General features: G+C 42.7%; 1 protein-coding gene across 1 annotated transcript in view; it reads left to right on the top strand.

Annotated features, from left to right (window-relative positions):
• The window catches only part of slc2a13a (solute carrier family 2 member 13a), an 80889-nt gene that overhangs the window by 48693 nt on the left and 12805 nt on the right, over positions 1-19391 (top strand). Inside the window, exon 4 of the mRNA XM_072377971.1 lies at positions 1415-1523. Coding sequence (XP_072234072.1) covers positions 1415-1523 — 109 coding nt within the window. The remainder of the gene's footprint in view (positions 1-1414; positions 1524-19391) is intronic.

The raw sequence follows: 19391 nt of genomic DNA, 5'->3' as shown, positions 1-19391 counted from the left end.
CACTCTGTTGTAGCTCACTCTGTTGAAGCTCACTCTGTTGAAGCTCACTCTGTTGAAGCTCACTCTGTTGTAGCTCACTCTGTTGTAGCTCACTCTATTAAAGCTCACTCTGTTAAAGCTCACTCTGTTGTCGCTCACTCTATTAAAGCTCACTCTGTTAAAGCTCACTCTGTTGTAGCTCACTCTGTTGAAGCTCACTCTGTTGTAGCTCACTCTATTAAAGCTCACTCTGTTGAAGCTCACTCTGTTGAAGCTCACTCCCTTAAAGCTCACTCTTTTAAAGCTCACTCTGTTGTAGCTCACTCTGTTGAAGCTCACTCCCTTAAAGCTCACTCTGTTAAAGCTCACTCTGTTGTAGCTCACTCCCATAAAGCTCACTCTGTTATCGCTCACTCTATTAAAGCTCACTCTGTTGTAGCTCACTGCCTTAAAGCTCACTCTGTTGTAGCTCACTCCATTAAACCTCACTCTGTTGTAGCTCATTCCCTTAAAGCTCACTCTGTTGAAAATCACTCCCTTAAAGCTCACTCCCTTAAAGCTCACTCCGTTAAAGCTCACTCTGTTGTCGCTCACTCTGTTGTAGCTCACTCCCATAAAGCTCACTCTGTTGTCGCTCACTCTATTAAAGCTCACTCTGTTGTAGCTCACTGCCTTAAAGCTCACTCTGTTGTAGCTCACTCCATTAAACCTCACTCTGTTGAAAATCACCCCCTTAAAGCTCACTCCCTTAAAGCTCACTCCCTTAAAGCTCACTCTGTTAAAGCTCACTCTGTTAAAGCTCACTCTTTTAAAGCTCACTCTGTTGTAGCTCACTGCCTTAAAGCTCACTCTGTTGTAGCTCACTCCATTAAACCTCACTCTGTTGAAAATCACCCCCTTAAAGCTCACTCCCTTAAAGCTCACTCTGTTGAAAATCACTCCCTTAAAGCTCACTCCCTTAAAGCTCACTCCGTTAAAGCTCACTCTGTTGTCGCTCACTCTGTTGTAGCTCACTCCCATAAAGCTCACTCTGTTGTCGCTCACTCTATTAAAGCTCACTCTGTTGTAGCTCACTGCCTTAAAGCTCACTCTGTTGTAGCTCACTCCATTAAACCTCACTCTGTTGAAAATCACCCCCTTAAAGCTCACTCCCTTAAAGCTCACTCCCTTAAAGCTCACTCTGTTAAAGCTCACTCTGTTAAAGCTCACTCTTTTAAAGCTCACTCTGTTGTAGCTCACTGCCTTAAAGCTCACTCTGTTGTAGCTCACTCCATTAAACCTCACTCTGTTGAAAATCACCCCCTTAAAGCTCACTCCCTTAAAGCTCACTCTGTTAAAGCTCACTCCCTTAAAGCTCACTCTTTTAAAGCTCACTCTGTTAGAGCCGTGCTGTGTTTGAAGTTAACTCCTGCTGTCCCTTCACTTGTGTCTCCAGACGGCCCCGTGATCTGGCGGATGCTGACCTACCCCCCGACTCGGCGAGCTCTCCTGGTGGGATGCGGTCTTCAGATGTTCCAGCAGCTTTCAGGGATCAACACGGTCATGTGAGTGCATGTGAGCCTCGGACACTCGGCACTGGAGAATCTGCATGAAATAAAGTGTTGTGGTCCAGTGAAACTCATCTGTGGTTAGAAGTGTTCGGCAGGTTGTGCTGTTCTCAGAATACTTTGTCTAACTGATGGAGGGCTGAAGCTGACATCATCTGCAGTAAATACATAAATGGCTCAATAAATAAGTTTATATGATGATAAAAACTGCTAAAATTAAATGAATGAATTACCACATGTTTGTATTTACTGACACAAACTGCATTTTTTCACATTCTTTTTATTTATTTTTGCTTAAAATAATGTTTCATATAATTTTAGTAGCATTTCTGATCATATAAATGTATTTGTTGAACCATTTTGTACTTATTTTGTCAGGTTCAGTCCTCCATACTCCATCATATTGCCACTGAAAAGGAAAATTCAGTGTGTTTTTATCTCTCGGTTCAGAGTTAATCGAAACAATGATGATACATGACACCGAATGCGTGTCGCTCCTTCGCGTTCAACACAAGCTGCGTCTGCTCCAGCAACACGGTATTAAATCACAAAGCATTTCTTCCACCTATCATGACGCATCATTCACAGGCAAGCGGCGGCCTCGCCACATTACTGACCACTCGTTCCTCTGTCACTCTTTTTTATCTTTCTATCCGAGGAAACTGTGCCATCCGTCTGTGTCTCACCTCTCCTCTGAGACCAACTGTATCACAAGGCTCTGTAAACGGCCTGTGGATGTGTGCTGTTGCCTAGCAACCGGCGGTAGGTGAGAGCGGCGCTCGTATGGGGTTTTGTTTGTTTTAATGCGCCAAAAGTGACACTATGGATTTTCGGGGCGGTGTGTGACGTGTGCACGTGACTTACAAGCACTCGCGTGGACAGAAAGATGAGGAGGGAGGAGAAATTTAGCTGCTTTTAGCATCACTGGGTCTGTTATTGACACATCTATCACACCAACTTCTGCACTTGCCAGTCTTCAGGTCCGCCTGAAAAGGTCCACCTGCTGATTTATCTGCATCAGCAGCGACCCGTTCCATCAGGATAACGTCTCCGCTCTACATATTGAATCAGGTTGACCTTTTATTTGCACATAAACAGCTTAATGTGGTGATAACGGCCTCATTCAAAGGTGACATCGAAGGACTTTTTCTCTCTAGTTTCAAACAGTTTGGAAGGAGATTATTTTTGGGCTTCATCAGTGCAGTTTCATGACTATTTCATGATAATCTGATCCATTTATAACACTTACAGCTTTCTTATGTAGCATATAAACTGGATTTATGTTGGTTTTTATGTGTTTCCTCAAACCTCCACACAGGAGGTCATGTACAGAACTATTAGGGAGCAAAACAACATGTTTAATTTTTAAAATGTCTTCATTTTTATGTACATTTTTTATATATTTACATTTCTTTACATCAAACCCTTTCTGCTGCACTCAGAAACTGTTCCAAACTTTTATTAGAGCGATATAAATGAGCATCATCAGCAAATAAAGTGAACCTTAACATCTTAAACACGTTACATTTGTCATTTATGTAGAATATGAACAGTTCAGGGCCCAGCATGGAGCCCTGTGGTACACCACAGGTAACTTTCAGTGAATCAGAATCAACATTATTTAATTAAACAAACTGATATCTGGTAGCTCTTTCATCAGTAATCGTGATCTATGGTGTTAAATTATGTTTTAAAGTCAATAAACACTCCCACAATATATTCCTTATTATTTATTGCATTTGCTCTGTCTTTGTAAAAAAGAGAAGTATTTCAACTTATTTACGTAAGTAAAATGAAATACAGGCTCTTAAATGTACTTTATGTATAAAAGTATCAGGTAACCTATTAAAAGTCATTATCACCACCAAAAGTTAGCTAAGCTAACTGAACCTCACATCATAACATAGTTTTCTGAATATCAAAACTTTCTGATGTATAATATAATATTTTTTAGTGATTGTTAGTTACAAAGACACCCAGCTGACATCAGGTGTCTTTGCTACAGGTATATGATAATAAACCTCAACAAACCTGACCAAATCTGAATAAACCTGAACAAACCCGAATAAACCCGAACAAACCTGAACAAACCTTAATAAACCTTAATAAATCCAAACAAACCCGAAAGTACCAAAAAGAACCCAAATAAACACGAACAAACCTGAATAAACCCAAACAAACCCGAACAAACTCGAATAAACCTGAACAAACCCGAATAAATACGAACAAACCTGAACAAACTTTAATAAACCCAAACAAACACGAATTAACCCAAACAAACCTGAATAAACCCGAACAAACTCGCATAAACCCGAACAAACCCGAATAAACACAAACAAACCTTAATAAACCCAAACAAACCCGAACGAACCAAAAAGAACCCAAATAAACACGAACAAACCTGAATAAACTCGAATAAACCTGAAAAAACCCGAATAAATACGAACAAACCTGAACAAACTTTAATAAACCCAAACAAACACGAATTAACCCAAACGAACCCGAATAAACACGAACAAACCTTAATAAACCCGAACAAACATGAATTAAACCAAACAAACCTGAATAAACACAAACAAACCCGAACAAACACGAATAAACCCGAACAAACCCGAATAAACACAAACAAACCCTAACAAACCCGAATAAACCCTAACAAACCTGAACAAACCTTAATAAACCTTAATAAATCCAAACAAACCCGAAAGAACCAAAAAGAACCCAAATAAACACGAACAAACCTGAATAAACCCAAACAAACCCGAACAAACTCGAATAAACACAAACAAACCTTAATAAACCTTAATAAATCCAAACAAACCCGAAAGAACCAAAAAGCACCCAAATAAACACGAACAAACCTGAATAAACCCAAACAAACCCGAACGAACCCGAATAAACACAAACAAACCCGAACAAACACGAATAAACCCGAACAAACCTTAATAAACACAAACAAACCTGAACAAACACGAATGAACCTGAACGAATCTGAATAAACCCAAATAAACCCGAACAAACTCGAATAAACCCAAATAAACCCAAATAAACACGAACAAACCTGAATAAACCCAAACAAACCCGAACGAACCCGAATAAACACAAACAAACACGAACAAACACGAATAAACCCGAACAAACCTTAATAAACACAAACAAACCTGAACAAACACGAATAAACCCGAATAAACCTGAACAAACCGGTTTTACTCTTGGTGGACTTGAAGTTTATAGAAAATAATCAGTTGTGAATCTTCAGAAACATCAGTTTGGCATCAGAAGTCTAACGGTGCACAAATCTCTCATCATATTACTTTTCTACATACAAACAAGCTTTTCTAATCAGTTTATGGTCTCATTCACCAGCTTTTTTCACAACAAAAAATAAGCTAGTTTAGCTAAATTGCCATTTTCAGTGAAGTAAAGCAGAGTATCCTTTAATCCTTACATTTTCAGGACTGCATGACTCTGCATCTCCTGGTTTAAAAACATGAAGCCTCAAAGTGTCACTGGGCTACAGGACAGAGAGAAATGTTTTTTTTTGTCTTGTCATCATACACAGCTTCCTGTTTTCTTTCCTGTCACTCCTGTTACTTCTGTATATTTTATATCTGTCTACAGCTGGCTCGTGTTTCCCTTGCAGAGCTGCCAGACTAGCTTTATTAGCCGGTGAGACATAAACGAGGCCTGAGGAGCCAGTAAATCTGCAAGGCTTAGAGCCGAGCTTCTCTCTGCTCGCCCCCAGCTGCTTTTCTTGATTAAACCTCCAGCCTGGCACTGAAAAAGAAGGCAAAGGGCGGCAAAAGAAGCCGGCAGCGAGTGCCAGAAAAGAAAAGGCAGTTAACCAAACTAGAAAGAAGACTCTGCTTTCCCATATTGGGACTGATTGTGAGGACTTATGGTGACGTAAGATTGTGACGAAGAGTCTGCAGAGCGCTGTGGTCGGTAATCATCACCATCAGAGACCGCGCTGCAGTGCTTTTCATCGCCCCATTCCCTCACACTCAACCTGACTGGTATACCGCTCCTGAGACCTACTGCACCGTGTCCTGCCAGGAGAAATCTTCATTAACTTCTGAACACGCCGCATATTGGAGCGATGAACAGCAGCTGACTCCCTCAGGAACGCTGGTTGGACCGTCGTTCATTCCTTCACTTCCTGATGCGATACACTCGCTGCCGGTCGTGCATACTTGAATGCGAATTAGCTCCTCAGCGGGGGCAGCGTGCTGTGTAATGATACGCATTTATCCAGGCAAACATAGCTGAACTTCATCTCTATGGAACACACAAAGCTAATGACCTGTTCACAGAGCCCACACAACTGCTGCATTCCACCATGTTTCACCAGATTAATGTCACATAATATCAGATAAAATTAGGTCTATATTGGAAATCTTACCAGTCAGAGCTATCGTGTTGTGTATTTATCTCTTGAACAATGAAAGTCAGTGGATGTTGTTTCCAGCAGATGTAGAAATAAGCCCTTTGGATGTAAAAGCTACAGAAAAGAGCATCTTATTGAAGTTTAATGGGGCCAGAAATGGATTATTTGGTTCCTGGACCAGCTCAGTTGGAATGATTTTTAGTTCATATCATTCAACAGAAGGACATCACAAACAATGGGTTTGGGAATTTTAAATTCTATATATTTATAGATAAAGTTAAATGATTGCTGCTCCTTATGTGTGGACATTGTTGGTGGCGTCCCCCAGGGGTCCATGTTGGGACCTAAATCGTTTATTCTTTCCATCAATGACATGCGCAACATGTCCAAAATCGGTCTTTAGTGGACTAAATGACAACTGAAGTTAATCAATTGAAGATTTGGCTTGATAAAAACAAAATAAAATCTTTTCCTCAACCCAACAATGCCCCATGTTGCAATCTCAATTAAAAAAGAAGAAACATCCTTTTGAGAACTAAAGGAAGAGCTGATTTGAGCTCATGTGTCAGGGAGACTCTGTGGTTGTCATAAGAATAACACCCTCACCCTGACACACATTCAAAATTCATACACTGTCATGAAGAGGTGGGAGAGAAGGGAGATATCCGTCAATAAAACATGTGTCTGGTCGGCCTCTCGAGTCTTTTCCTGCTTTACTGACAGATGAATGGATGCACTGATGACATATAAACTATTCTTTTATCAGTCTCTGTTAGTCATGGATGGAGGACAGTGTAATATGAGGAAGGCCAAAGTAGATATCATCCCTGTAAATTAGCCACTGCATCATTGTGATCCAGTTAGCCTCATAATCGTGCACGTAAAGGTCACCGTGCACGTAAAGGTCACCGTGCACGCCTGTCCTGTCAGGGCGGGTCGAGTGTGTTGACAGGGCGACGGAGGAGAGAGGGGATGAAGATGGAGAGGGATGGATTGAGCTGGAGAGAGGAGGGAGATGACAGTGATGGTGATGAGGTGGGGGAGGAGAGGGACAAAGGATGGTGACTGGGGGAGGAGGGGGAGTGTAGACACTGATGGAGGAAGTCAGAGATGGGGAGCAAAAACTGTCCTTTTTCATTTAGGTTTTTCTCTTATTTTGTGACTCTGGGTCAGATTTTTTGTTTTTTCTCAGTATTCTGGAGTTCTGGTTCTGAATCAGGATTTATTCTGTCTGTATCAGACTGTTCCTGATGAGCATTTTTGTTTCTGGTCTCTCTTTTATGATCCGTCTTGTTCTTGCTGTTGTTTTATATTTATCTGATGTCTCAGTTCTGGTCACATCTCCACCGGTCGTCGTCCTCAGCTCAAAACTCACCTGTTGTCCTTCGCTCTGAACTGCTGTCTCTTGTTTTATTAATCTCTATTTAAGCTCAGTTTTTTCCAGTTAAGTGTCTGTTGCTTTGGTTATCTTCTGGTTATCCTCTGGCTATCCTCTGGTTATCTTCTGGTTATCCTCTGGTTATCTTCAGGTTATCCTCTGGTTATCTTCTGGTTATTCTCTGGCTATCTTCTGGTTATCTTCTGGTTATCTTCAGGTTATCCTCTGGTTATCTTCTGGTAGTCTTCTGGTTATCCCCTGGTTATATTCTAGCTATCGTCTGGCTATCCTCTGGTGATATTCTGGTTATCTTCTGGCTATCCTCTGGCTATCCTCTGGCTATCCTCTGGTTATCCTCTGGTTATCCTCTGGTTATCTTCAGATTATCCTCTGGTTATCTTCTGGCTATCCTCTGGTTATCTTCAGATTATCCTCTGGTTATCTTCTGGCTATCCTCTGGTTATCCTCTGGTTATCTTCAGGTTATCCTCTGGTTATATTCTAGCTATCCTCTGGTTACCCTCTGGTTATCTTCAGATTATCCTCTGGTTATCTTCTGGCTATCCTCTGGTTATCTTCAGATTATCCTCTGGTTATCTTCTGGCTATCCTCTGGTTATCCTCTGGTTATCTTCAGGTTATCCTCTGGTTATCCTCTGGCTATCTTCAGGCTATCCTCTGGTTATCCTCTGGCTATCTTCTGGTTATCTTCTGGTTATCTTCAGGTTATCCTCTGGTTATCTTCTGGTAGTCTTCTGGTTATCCCCTGGTTATATTCTAGCTATCTTCTGGCTATCCTGTGTGGATCTTTGGTTATCTTGAGATTATCCTCTGGTTATCCTCTGGTTATCTTCAGATTATCCTCTGGTTATCTTCTGGCTATCCTCTGGCTATCCTCTGGTTATCCTCTGGTTATCTCCAGGTTATCCTCTGGTTATCCTCTGGTTATCTTCAGGCTATCCTCTGGTTATCCTCTGGCTATCTTCAGGCTATCCTCTGGTTATCCTCTGGCTATCTTCTGGTTATCTTCTGGTTATCTTCAGGTTATCTGGTTATTTTCTGGTAGTCTTCTGGTTATCCCCTGGTTATATTCTAGATATATTCTGGCTATCATCTGGTTATCCTCTGGTTATCTTCAGATTATCCTCTGGTTATCCTCTGGTTATCCTCTGGTTATCTTCAGATTATCCTCTGGTTATCCTCTGGTTATCTTCAGATCATCCTCTGGTTATATTATGGTTTGTCTGGTTTATTTTTTCACAAGTTTAGTTTCTGCTTTTCTATCTTTTGTCTGTTTCAATAAAACATTCAGCTAAGTTTGCATCCTCCATCTTCCACCAAACGGTAACAAAAAAGGGAAAACAGTTCATAATTTATAATCTGATGCTGAACCAGAAACTTGGAGCACTTTATTTTGGAGGGGCTCTGTAGCCTTGTGCAGTTTTGGAGAAAATGTGTTTGTTGTTGATGTTTAATTAAATGTAAAATCTGTTAATCATGACTCAGATGATCAGTTTACTCGCTCTTTAGTTACCGTGGATCTTATTTTATTTTTATTTGTTGGTTAACTTCCTGTTTTATTCCAGGTTCTCTGTTACTGATTCCTTGTTTGTTATCACCTCCTTCAGTATAAATCCTTCAGGTTTTTCAGAGCCAAGTCATCACATGTATGATGTTGTTGTCTGTCGTCCATCGGTTCATCTTCCCTTGATTCTGTTTTAGTTTTGGTTTCAGTTTAAATCTTTGGTTTATAAAGTACCACAGCAGTTAAAGCAGCTTTTTCAACCCTTTGTTCCCTTTATTCTCTTATATTCGGGAGTAAAGCAGTCATAGACACAGAAATCTTTCCCTCCTGATGTGACCGGATCATCCAGTGGACACAGGGTTTAGTTTGTTTTTCGCTCCTTGTCGTTCAGTCAGATCTTAATGTTGCGGTTGGGTCGTGACCTAAATTATCCGGCTTCATTCACTTTGAATGTATCGCACACACTGTCAGTGCCGGTCCATTTGCAGAATAAGCAGGACACATTGTGTGAGAGCGACGTGTTTCTGCATGGATTTGATAAGAGAGAAATTAGAATATTTCTCATTAAAGAGGTCATGCTGGGGCTCTGTTGGAGCCGGTGGACGAGGTTGTTGTGATTTAGCCTCTTAGGAACGCTCTTAAACATTGGAAACACAAACACATGGTGGCAAAAGCAGCTCTTTGTTCCCAGTTTGGCTTTTTTTTCAGAGCATGTGCACAACACTCACCACAGCGCCAGCTCCCCGCAGGCTTGCCAGCAGAGTGATCATGTAAAACTGGCTTTTCGTGACATTTCCAACATGACATTTGTCCGGTGGACCATCTGCGAGGGCCAACTGGCCGACGTCAACAACAAAACGGATAAATGGCCGCTGACAACACACCAACACACACACTTGTGCTTGTATAATACAGCCACAGAACAAATCTGGATCTTTAAACCTGTTTTTTAAGAAGAGAGATGCACAGAAGTAGCTTCTGTCTGGTGATAACTGCCAGCAGCTCGTGTTTGTTGATCATTTAATGCACGAAAAAGGACGTCCGGTGTAGCTCGTCCTGCTGTATCAGGGACTGAAAACACTCCTGCAATCAGACGTGTGATGCAGCAGAGTGAGGTTAGTTTCCAGAGCACATCTGGAGGTTTTCATCCAGTTAAACTAATAACAGAACCTGTGATAGCTTTGTTGATCCACACCACGAAAAGATCCATTGTCAGACTCAAAAATCACAAAGCTTTATGACTAATTTCCTTTAGTTAAGACAAAGACGCAGTTTACATGTTGAAATGTAATGAAGTTGATGCTCTATGTTTTCTTCTTGCTGCACGAAGATTTAAACGGTCATTTTTAGCCACAAATGCTTTGAAAAATGTGCCGGCGTCCATCCCGATGACTTGGACATGATCGTACGTTTTAGAGCTGTGGGCAAAATGTTTTTTTCTTGAGTCTGGGCTAAAAATGGAGTCCAGCAGGAAGCTTATCGTGTTATTGATACAGCAGCTAAATACAGTCCCATCTTCCCATGTTGTGTCTCATCTAAAGTGATCTGTTTCACCTATGAAGGCAGATTTATTATGAGGGGGTCAGGAAAAGTCCCGGAAATGTCCTGGAAATGTCCTGGAAAGTCAGCCCAAACACCCTCGTGGCTCTGAAAGCAGTTTGCAGATGATTGTGATGAAGGTGAGATGATGATCATAGCGGTTGTGTCCCTGAGTCGATCTCAGGTGGAGGAATTCACGTTTTAATGAGGATCGCAAAGGGACCACAAGGCTGAAATGGACCATAGGTTGGTGGTGAGGGCTGCTTTGGATGAGCTTCAGATACAGCACCAAAAACAGCTGGAACAGCCCCCAATCGGATGTTTTCTGAGGTTAAAAAGATTCTGTGAGCAGTTCAGAGTAAATCCGCTGCCCCACAACACTGAAAGGAGCTGGACTGATGGAGGCCTCTGAAGCCAGAAAAAGACTGAAAAAGACAGTGGTTTGGAGAATAAATGGATGATTTAAAAGTCTGTTCATTTGACCACTTCTTTGAGGTCAGGAAGGCAAAAGGAATGCGTTTTCATTTGGTGTGCATGTGTGTGTGCATGTGCATGCGTGTGCACGTGTGCGTGTGCACGTGTGTTTAAGTGCAGTTCAGAGTCAGACAATCCAAACTTAAGTGTCCATTTAGGCTGAGTGTTTCTGTTCCAGCATTAATGTGACGCAGCTCCGTGTTTCTATGCATTCATTAGAAAAATAGGCCACTTCCCAAGAGAATCTCCATCTCTTCCTCTTCATCTGTCTCTCCACACCTTTTTCCTGTCTGTCCATTTGTTCTTCTGCTCACGCCCACATTCCTCCTTTTGGATTGTCTCCATCTATTCATTCTTCTTCTCACCTCTCAATCTTTTTTCTCACTTCCTCTTCTCACTCCATACATGCCTCCCTCTGTTTCTCTGCTCGTTGTCTCTTACTCAGCGACTCGGTCACTCACACACTTGTTTGCTCGCTCAGTCGTTGAATCTCAATACTACCTTAAATACTACCTTAAAGGTGTGAAAATCCCTTCTTCCTGTTCCTGGGAGCAGATATCAGGGTGTGTAAAGCTCCCAAAAACACAACCCTGGTATTATTTTAGTTGCCGCTTGTTTGAAAGTTCCCCATTTAACAAGCTGTTCTGATTGGCTCCGCCTCCTCTGCTAAGCCCCGCCCACTCACATCCACCCTGCTGGACGGATGAAGCCAGCTTCTGGTGGAAATGTTCTGCTGTCAGCTGTACTGAGGAGCATGCATCTTCCATCCAGCAGCAGCCTCAGAGGATATAAGAGCCCAGTGGATAAACTATATCTGAGGCTAATGTTCCAGCAGAGTTAGCTAAAGACTGTGAATGTGCAGCAAACACTTTTCATCCCACTGTTTTAACAACTTGGTCCAGTTCAACGCTGGACTGAAGGAACTGAGCCACAAAGAGGATCAGTTCCAGCTCTCAGAGCCTGAACTTCAGAGCAGGGAAATGGAAGCATCTGAGAAATAACTCCTCATGGTTTATTTACTGATTTATTTCTTCCTTTAGCAGCAGCTAACGCTAACAGCTTAGCTAATGAAGTAACTCCTCATGGTTTATTTACTGATTTATTTCCTCCTTTAGCAGCAGCTAACGCTAACAGCTTAGCTAATGAAGATGACGTACACCAACTTCTAAGGAGTTACTGCTGTTCCTTTCTGAAAGATGAACATTATTGTTCCCACATTACTTTGCAGCTGAAGCTAATGCTAACAGCTTAGCTAATGAAGATGACGTACACCAACTTCTAAGAAGTTACTGCTGCTCCTTTCTGAAAGATGAACATTATTGTTCCCACATTACTTTGTATCTGAAGCTAACGCTAACAGCTTAGCTAATGAAGATGACGTACACCAACTTCTAAGGAGTTACTGCTGTTCCTTTCTGAAAGATGAACATTATTGTTCCCACATTACTTTGTTAGCTGAAGCTTTCTAGCTGAACGGTTCCGTTCTGTAACTCAGACAACCTGCAGCTGTGTTTAAGGTGTGTTTCCAACACAACACCGGTCCTCTCCTCACTCTCGCTGTGCTAACGTTACATTATCGGCATGTTTCTGATAAAGATGGAGGTCTCCAGGTGCAACTGTTTAATGAGGTTAATATATCCAAAAGGTTTAAACGCAGTAATTAACGGTCCACATGCATTACTACGAGTTACGCTGTGCACATCTCCGGCTTGGTCCAATACTGCTGATGAGAAAGCATCGTTTGCTAGCATCTGCTGCTAACTTACAACTAACTGCTAACTTACAGCGAGCTGCTAACTTATAGCTAACTGCTAACTTACAGCTAACTGCTAACTTACAGCGAGCTGCTAACTTACAGCTAACTGCTGACTTACAGCTAACTGCTAACTTACAGCTAACTGCTAACATTCAGCTAACTGCTAACTCACAGCTAACTTACAACTAACTGCTAACTTACAGCTAACTGCTAACTTACAACTAACTGCTAACTTACAGCTAACTGCTGACTTACAGCTAACTGCTAACTTACAACTAACTGCTAACTTACAGCTAACTGCTAACTTACAGCTAACTGCTGACTTACAGCTAACTGCTAACTTACAACTAACTGCTTACTTACAGCTAACTGCTAACATACAGCTAACTGCTAACTTACAGCTAACTGCTAACATACAGCTAACTGCTAAACTATTTCCCTCTGGGATCAATACAGTAACTATGTGTCTATATATAGAGATACAGATACCTTAGTCATGTTTCAGAGAACCAGGGTTACTTTTTTCATCTAAAGTTCTCTTTCAACATTCGTTTTGGTATCTTTGGGCTGAAGAGACTCCAGTGCTGCCAGACCAGCTTACCTTGAAGACTCATGCCCATCAGGGTCGGTCAGTGGGGTGACTCTGTCCAGCCCTCAGTGTAAAGTCTTCAGTACGTTTGCAGCTCAGTGTGGTCCTTTCACACCACATGTTGTCACGGTGTTGGTGGAAAGGTTAAGGAGGACACAGCAGGAGGGATTCTTTATTTTAAAACAAACCAAGAACGTGGCAGAGCCGGAAAACCATTAATTAAACATGCAAAACCACAAAAATATCCAAAATAAAACAACCGGGCGAGGGAAAGATCAGATAATCGTGGATGGAGGTAACAGCGAAACCAAGGAGCTTAAAGACAGAGGATTGTGGAGGAAGATCGAGAGCTAATGACCAAAGTTACCAACGAAGAACCCAAAGCAGAGAACCAAGAAACCATCGAACCACAGGAAAGACCAAGAACCCAAAGGACAAAACACACAGACCATGGATGGATGAGTGTCAGCAGCCTTCAAGACAATCCTGCAATGTGTCAGTAAATGTCAGCCATGAGTCAGCGGCGTCTCTCTCCACGGCGTGGAACAGGCTAAGAACAGCGAGGAGCAATCGAACGCGAGAGGAAGATGCTGTCGATCGATAAGCTGTCGATTATCTGTCATCCTTTAGAATGAGGCTAACGAGACAGAAGCATTATCGACTTTAGGGTCTGGAGTCAGGCCTCAGGGATTTGATTTATTCGACTTTTTAGAAGTAAATAAATGACAGAAGAAATAAAACGGATGCATGAAAGTACCTTTCAGGTGTGATGTTGGTCTTCACCCTGAACTCCTTTCATCTGTCTCCCCCTGCCTGCCTGAGAGGTTTGGAGTCGAAGCGTGACAGCAGCGATGTTTCCATTTTCAGCCTGGGGTCAGGGCCAGATCTCACCTCCTCTTGTTTGTTTTGCACCGACGCTCCACAGGGTCTCTTATGTAAAAGACTGGAAGTGCTCGTGAGAAAGAAAAAGAGATGTCGACTCCCAGATATAATCTGTTCCTCTTACAGGTTTCACACACGAGAAGAAGAATTTTATCCCAAAATTAGGTAAAAATCACCTCAGATTTACAGTATTACGCTGTTATTTATTAATTTAACAATGAATGTTTGAGTCCAGCTCTGCTGCCAGTCTGTGGCATAATGTTGGAATAATAAATAACTCATAATAACTGGCAATAATAATCACTTGTTTTAATGTTGTTTCTATCTTTAATGCTTTTATCCTGTATTTATTTATCGTAAGGTGACCTTGGGTGACTTGAAAGTGGCCAACAGTTGAGCTCTTTCAGATTTTGCAGCTGCTTTATTTAGAGTCGATAAATGTCCTTTCATTAGTTTTTAACACCACACCATTTATGATGCATTATCCAAAGTAGATCCAAACACTGCTTCTCGTATTATTTGGTGCCTTTTAGGACGGTTTTGCTCACTAACTTTCTCCATTTTATCCAAGTTAGCAAACAGCAATAGCTTGTTTTACGTAGAGGTGATTGAGGGAAGCGTTTGGTTGAGCTGACACTAGAACAAGGTACAATACTTCTTATGGCAGTTCACAACTGATTGGTGTTAATAGATATTAGACAAGTCGCCAGGTCATCTGTTGCAAAATGTTTGAGAATCACCAGCAGGAATGATTCACACATCACTCTGAAACATTCAGCTACCACCAGATTCATTGGTTCATGCATTGCATGTCTGAAAGGGCGAGATCAGGGGAAGCTAGGGTCGGGAACCTTTTTGACTAAGGGAGCCATGAAAGCAAAATATTTGGAAATTTATTTCAATGAGAGCCATATAATATATTTTAAAAGTGAATTCAACTAAATGTCAGTATAATAAGCCTCTGAATTTATTAGCATATTATATTAGCATATATTAGCATATTATTTATTAGCATACTCGCCATCTGTGAATGGTTTTCCGTTCCTCGCTATTGCTAAAGATCCAGCAAAGCTAGCAGAATTATAGTCACCTTGCCGGGTTGCTGCTGGCTCGCTTGTACCCTGCTCAGTAGCTCTGGCTTATACCCTGCTCAGTAGCTCTAGCTTGTACCCTGCTCAGTAGCTCTAGCTTGTACCCTGCTCAGTAGCTCTAGCTTGTACCCTGCTCAGTAGCTCTAGCTTGTACCCTGCTCAGTAGCTCTAGCTTGTACCCTGCTCAGTAGCTCTGGCTTGTACCCTGCTCAGTAGCTCTAGCTTGTACCCTGCTCAGTAGCTCTAGCTTGTACCCTGCTCAGTAGCTCTGGCTTGTACCCTGCTCGGTAGCTCTGGCTTGTACCCTGCTCAGTAGCTCTAGCTTGTACCCTGCTCAGTAGCTCTAGCTTGTACCCTGCTCAGTAGCTCTAGCTTGTACCCTGCTCAGTAGCTCTGGCTTGTACCCTGCTCAGTAGCTCTGGCTTGTACCCTGCTCAGTAGCTCTAGCTTGTACCCTGCTCAGTAGCTCTTGGCACGCTTTCTTTCTGCTGTCTCCTGCCGGGTATTTTGATGCAAAGGTAGCATGGCGCGTGTCGAAGTGCCGCTTTACATTCGACCGTTTCATCGATGTAATTTTGTCTTTGCAAATTAGACACACCGCAGAATTTGCTCTCTCCACAAAGGCGAATTCTTCAGTCCATTCGGCCTGAAATGTACGACACTCGTCATCTTTTTTTCTTTTCACCATCTTCTTCGTCGAAGGGTTAGCTTTGAGCTAATGACTGAGCAGACTGATTCAAAAGGGGGCGTTTACCTGTTTTACGCTGCCAACGTAGTCCAGCATCATCCAATTAAAATAATGCTCCTGCAGCCCTGAACAGGACATGAAAAAAAAACAAGTGAGAATATTTTGTTTTATCTGCGATGCAATCCTCAAAAGAGCCACACCTGGCTCGCGAGCCATAGGTTCCCGACCCCTGGGCTAGATCTTTGGTATTCTTCTGCTCATTTATAACCCATACATTTATATTTTTATTGCAATCTAAATCAGAAGGAATGGAAAGTATGAGAGTTGCATACTTCAACTGCAAGTTAAATTAAACAAGCAAACAGGCACTGAGTAAGAAAACGAGGAACAAATGAGGAAAGTAAAGCATTTTTGATGCAAAACAGAAGCGAGTCCATTCATAAAGAAAGAAACCAGCTCCTCAAAGTGCAGCTACTCCGTTTGTAGCACTGAATATAAACTACGGCCAAATTTAGCGATACACCAAGAATGTTACTGATTAAAACGATGCTTTTCTGTGAGACGGCAGCAAAGCTGTTATTCTTCTAAGTGAAACAACGTGCCGCATCCTTTCAGAGCTTCATTACCGCCTGGAACAGCAACTTCCCTCCTGCAGGAGGCACAGAGGACGGGTGACCGCCAGGAATTAGACGGGCCCGAGGCTGACATTCCTGCCGCTTCTCACCGCTGTCAGAGGGAACCCAGCGGGCCGAGCCGCTGAGGACAGAAATAGAGCTTTTACTCCAGAACCGACTGGTTTCTTCTGATCTGTTTGCATTCATCTGAGTAAAAATAAAGCAGCTGATGACTCAGAGAGACACTTCTGACCGTCGGTGCAGGTTTTAAATCATCTTGTTTCTCCTCTCGTTCCGTCTGGCTGGATAACGCAGCAGAAAGTAAAGTGTTATTATGCAAATCCCCCAATTGGGTGTCTTTGTTTTGGGAAAACGTGAGCAATGAAGGGAGGGAACAAGACCAAGATAATGATGCTGTTGAAGAGATGGAAAGCAGAATGCTAATTCTGAGTTGCCTGCAGAGACGTTTTATTTGGGCTTCAGTGTTTCCTGCTTTGTGTTTCTGCTTCACTCTGCTGTAGGTCCTCTGAGACAGTTTCTGTTTTCCCTCTCAGATTATATAATAAAAGCTGAGAGAATATACATATGGATGTGTTTCAGGAGTGGAGTCAAGTATGAGAAGAAATGAATCTTTCAACGCTAAAGTTTTCCAGATAAAATCACCTCAGCAAGCCTTAAAGTTAGGAAAATACAACCTCAGATTAGCAACATGACATCAGTGAGTGAGAAACTAAGTGAACCCCTGATCCAGCAGCTTCAGCAGCAGTGAGCTGCAGTGATGGTTTCCTGTGGGACGTTCTCAGTCTCTCTCATGGTTCTGGAGGAATCTCGGCCCTCTTCTCTCCAGCGCTGCTTCAGCTCATTGAGGTTTGCAGCTTTGGTTTCTGCACAGCTCTCTTAAGGTCCCACCACAGCATCTCAGTCAGGCTGAGGTCTGGACTCTGACTGGACCATTGCAACACCTTGATTCTTTTCTTTTTCCCACATTCTGCTGTAGATCTGCTGCTGTGTTTGGGATCTTTGTCCTGTTGATGAGCCAGTTTCAGCCCAGCTTTAGCTGTGGGACAGATGGCCTCACATTTGACTCTAGAATACTTTGGTATCCAGAGGAGTTCATGGTGGACTCAATGACTGCAAGGTGCCCAGGTCCTGTGGCTGCAGAACCAGCCCAGATCATCAGCCCTCCACCACCGTGCTTGACAGCTGGTATGAGGTGTTTGTGCTGATATGCTGTGTTTGGTTTCCTCCAAACGTGCTGCTGTGCATTAGGACCAAACATCTCCACTTTGCTCTGGTCTGTCCAAAGGACATTGTTCCAGAAGTCTTGAGCTTTGTTCAGATGCAGCTTTGCAAACCTAAGCTGTGCTGCCATGTTCTTTTTAGAGAGAAGAGGCTTTCTCCTGCAGCCCTTCCAAACAAGCCATCCTTGTTCAGTCTTTTTCTAACTGTGCTGTCATGACCTTTAACCTTTACCATGCTAACTGAGGCCTGGAGAGTCTGAGATGTAGCTCTGGGCTTTTTCACCTTGGGGTGACCTTTGACCTTTAACATGCTAACTGAGGCCTGTAGAGTCTGAGATGTAGCTCTGGGCTTTTTCACCTTGGGGTGACCTTTAACCTTTAACATGCTAACTGAGGCCTGTAGAGTCTGAGATGTAGCTCTGGGCTTTTTCATCTTGGGGTGACCTTTAACCTTTAGCATGCTAACTGAGGCCTGTAGAATCTGAGATGTAGCTCTGGGCTTTTTCACCTTGGGGTGACCTTTAACCTTTAGCATGCTAACTGAGGCCTGGAGAGTCTGAGATGTAGCTCTGGGCTTTTTCCCCTTGGGGTGACCTTTAACCTTTAGCATGCTAACTGAGGCCTGGAGAGTCTGAGATGTAGCTCTGGGCTTTTTCCCCTTGGGGTGACCTTTAACCTTTAACATGCTAACTGAGGCCTGTAGAGTCTGAGATGTATGACCTTTAACCTTTAACATGCTAACTGAGGCCTGTAGAGTCTGAGATGTAGCTCTGGGCTTCTTCACCTTGGGGTGACCTTTAACCTTTAACATGCTAACTGAGGCCTGTAGAGTCTGAGATGTAGCTCTGGGCTTTTCCACCTTGGGGTGACCTTTAACCTTTAGCATGCTAACTGAGGCCTGTAGAGTCTGAGATGTAGCTCTGGGCTTCTTCACCTTGGGGTGAACTTGCTGGGACGTCCACTCCTGGGAAGATTGACAGCTGTCCTGAATGTTTTCCACTTGTGAATAATCTTTCTCTCTGTAGAATGATGGACTCCAGATAGTCTGGAAATGGCCTTATAACCCTTCCCAGACTGATGGGCAGCAGCAGCTGCTTCTCTGAGATCATTGCTGGTGTCTTTCCTCCTTGGCATCGTGTTAAACTGACAGAACTCCTGCTTTTATCGAGCTGCTCACACTGACTGAGGATCAGTTAATCAGAGCATTGATCAGCAGCTCCTGGCATGTGTTGCTCTTCACCTGAAGCTGTATTTACCTGCTTTTCAGGACTGAATGATTCTTCATCCTGTCCTCAGATGCAGGAACGAACGCCAACTTTTTCTCACGACTGTCTCGGTTACATGATATCAGAATATCAGAGGGAAATGGCGCCCTTTGCAGGTGTTTGTGTTGTTGACCGCAGCAGTCGAGAGTCTTGTTGATGATGATTAGAGGTAATTTGCCTACATGGAGCAACATGCTTCGAGAGCTGCCAGGATAATTACTACACAGTGTGAGGGAGGCAGAGCCACAGAAGGTGAGTGGTGAGACTATTTATTGCTGATTGCTAACTGTTTCAACATGAGTGGATGACTCTCGCGTCCAGAAGCTTTGATTGACTCTTTAGAAAAGAGGTTTTCACTTTGTTGGGTGATGAAGAAAGTTTCAGCAGCTGTTTTTCTCTGCTTTGCAGTTTCTGGCACATTTAAATCTACTTAATTTC

This window comes from Leuresthes tenuis, unplaced genomic scaffold (assembly GCF_036924035.1).
Source record: "Leuresthes tenuis unplaced genomic scaffold, fLeuTen1.0.hap1 SCAF_23, whole genome shotgun sequence".
NCBI lineage: Eukaryota > Metazoa > Chordata > Actinopteri > Atheriniformes > Atherinopsidae > Leuresthes > Leuresthes tenuis.
Note: the sequence above shows the minus strand (reverse complement) of the source record. Positions and strands in the feature narration are given on the sequence as shown.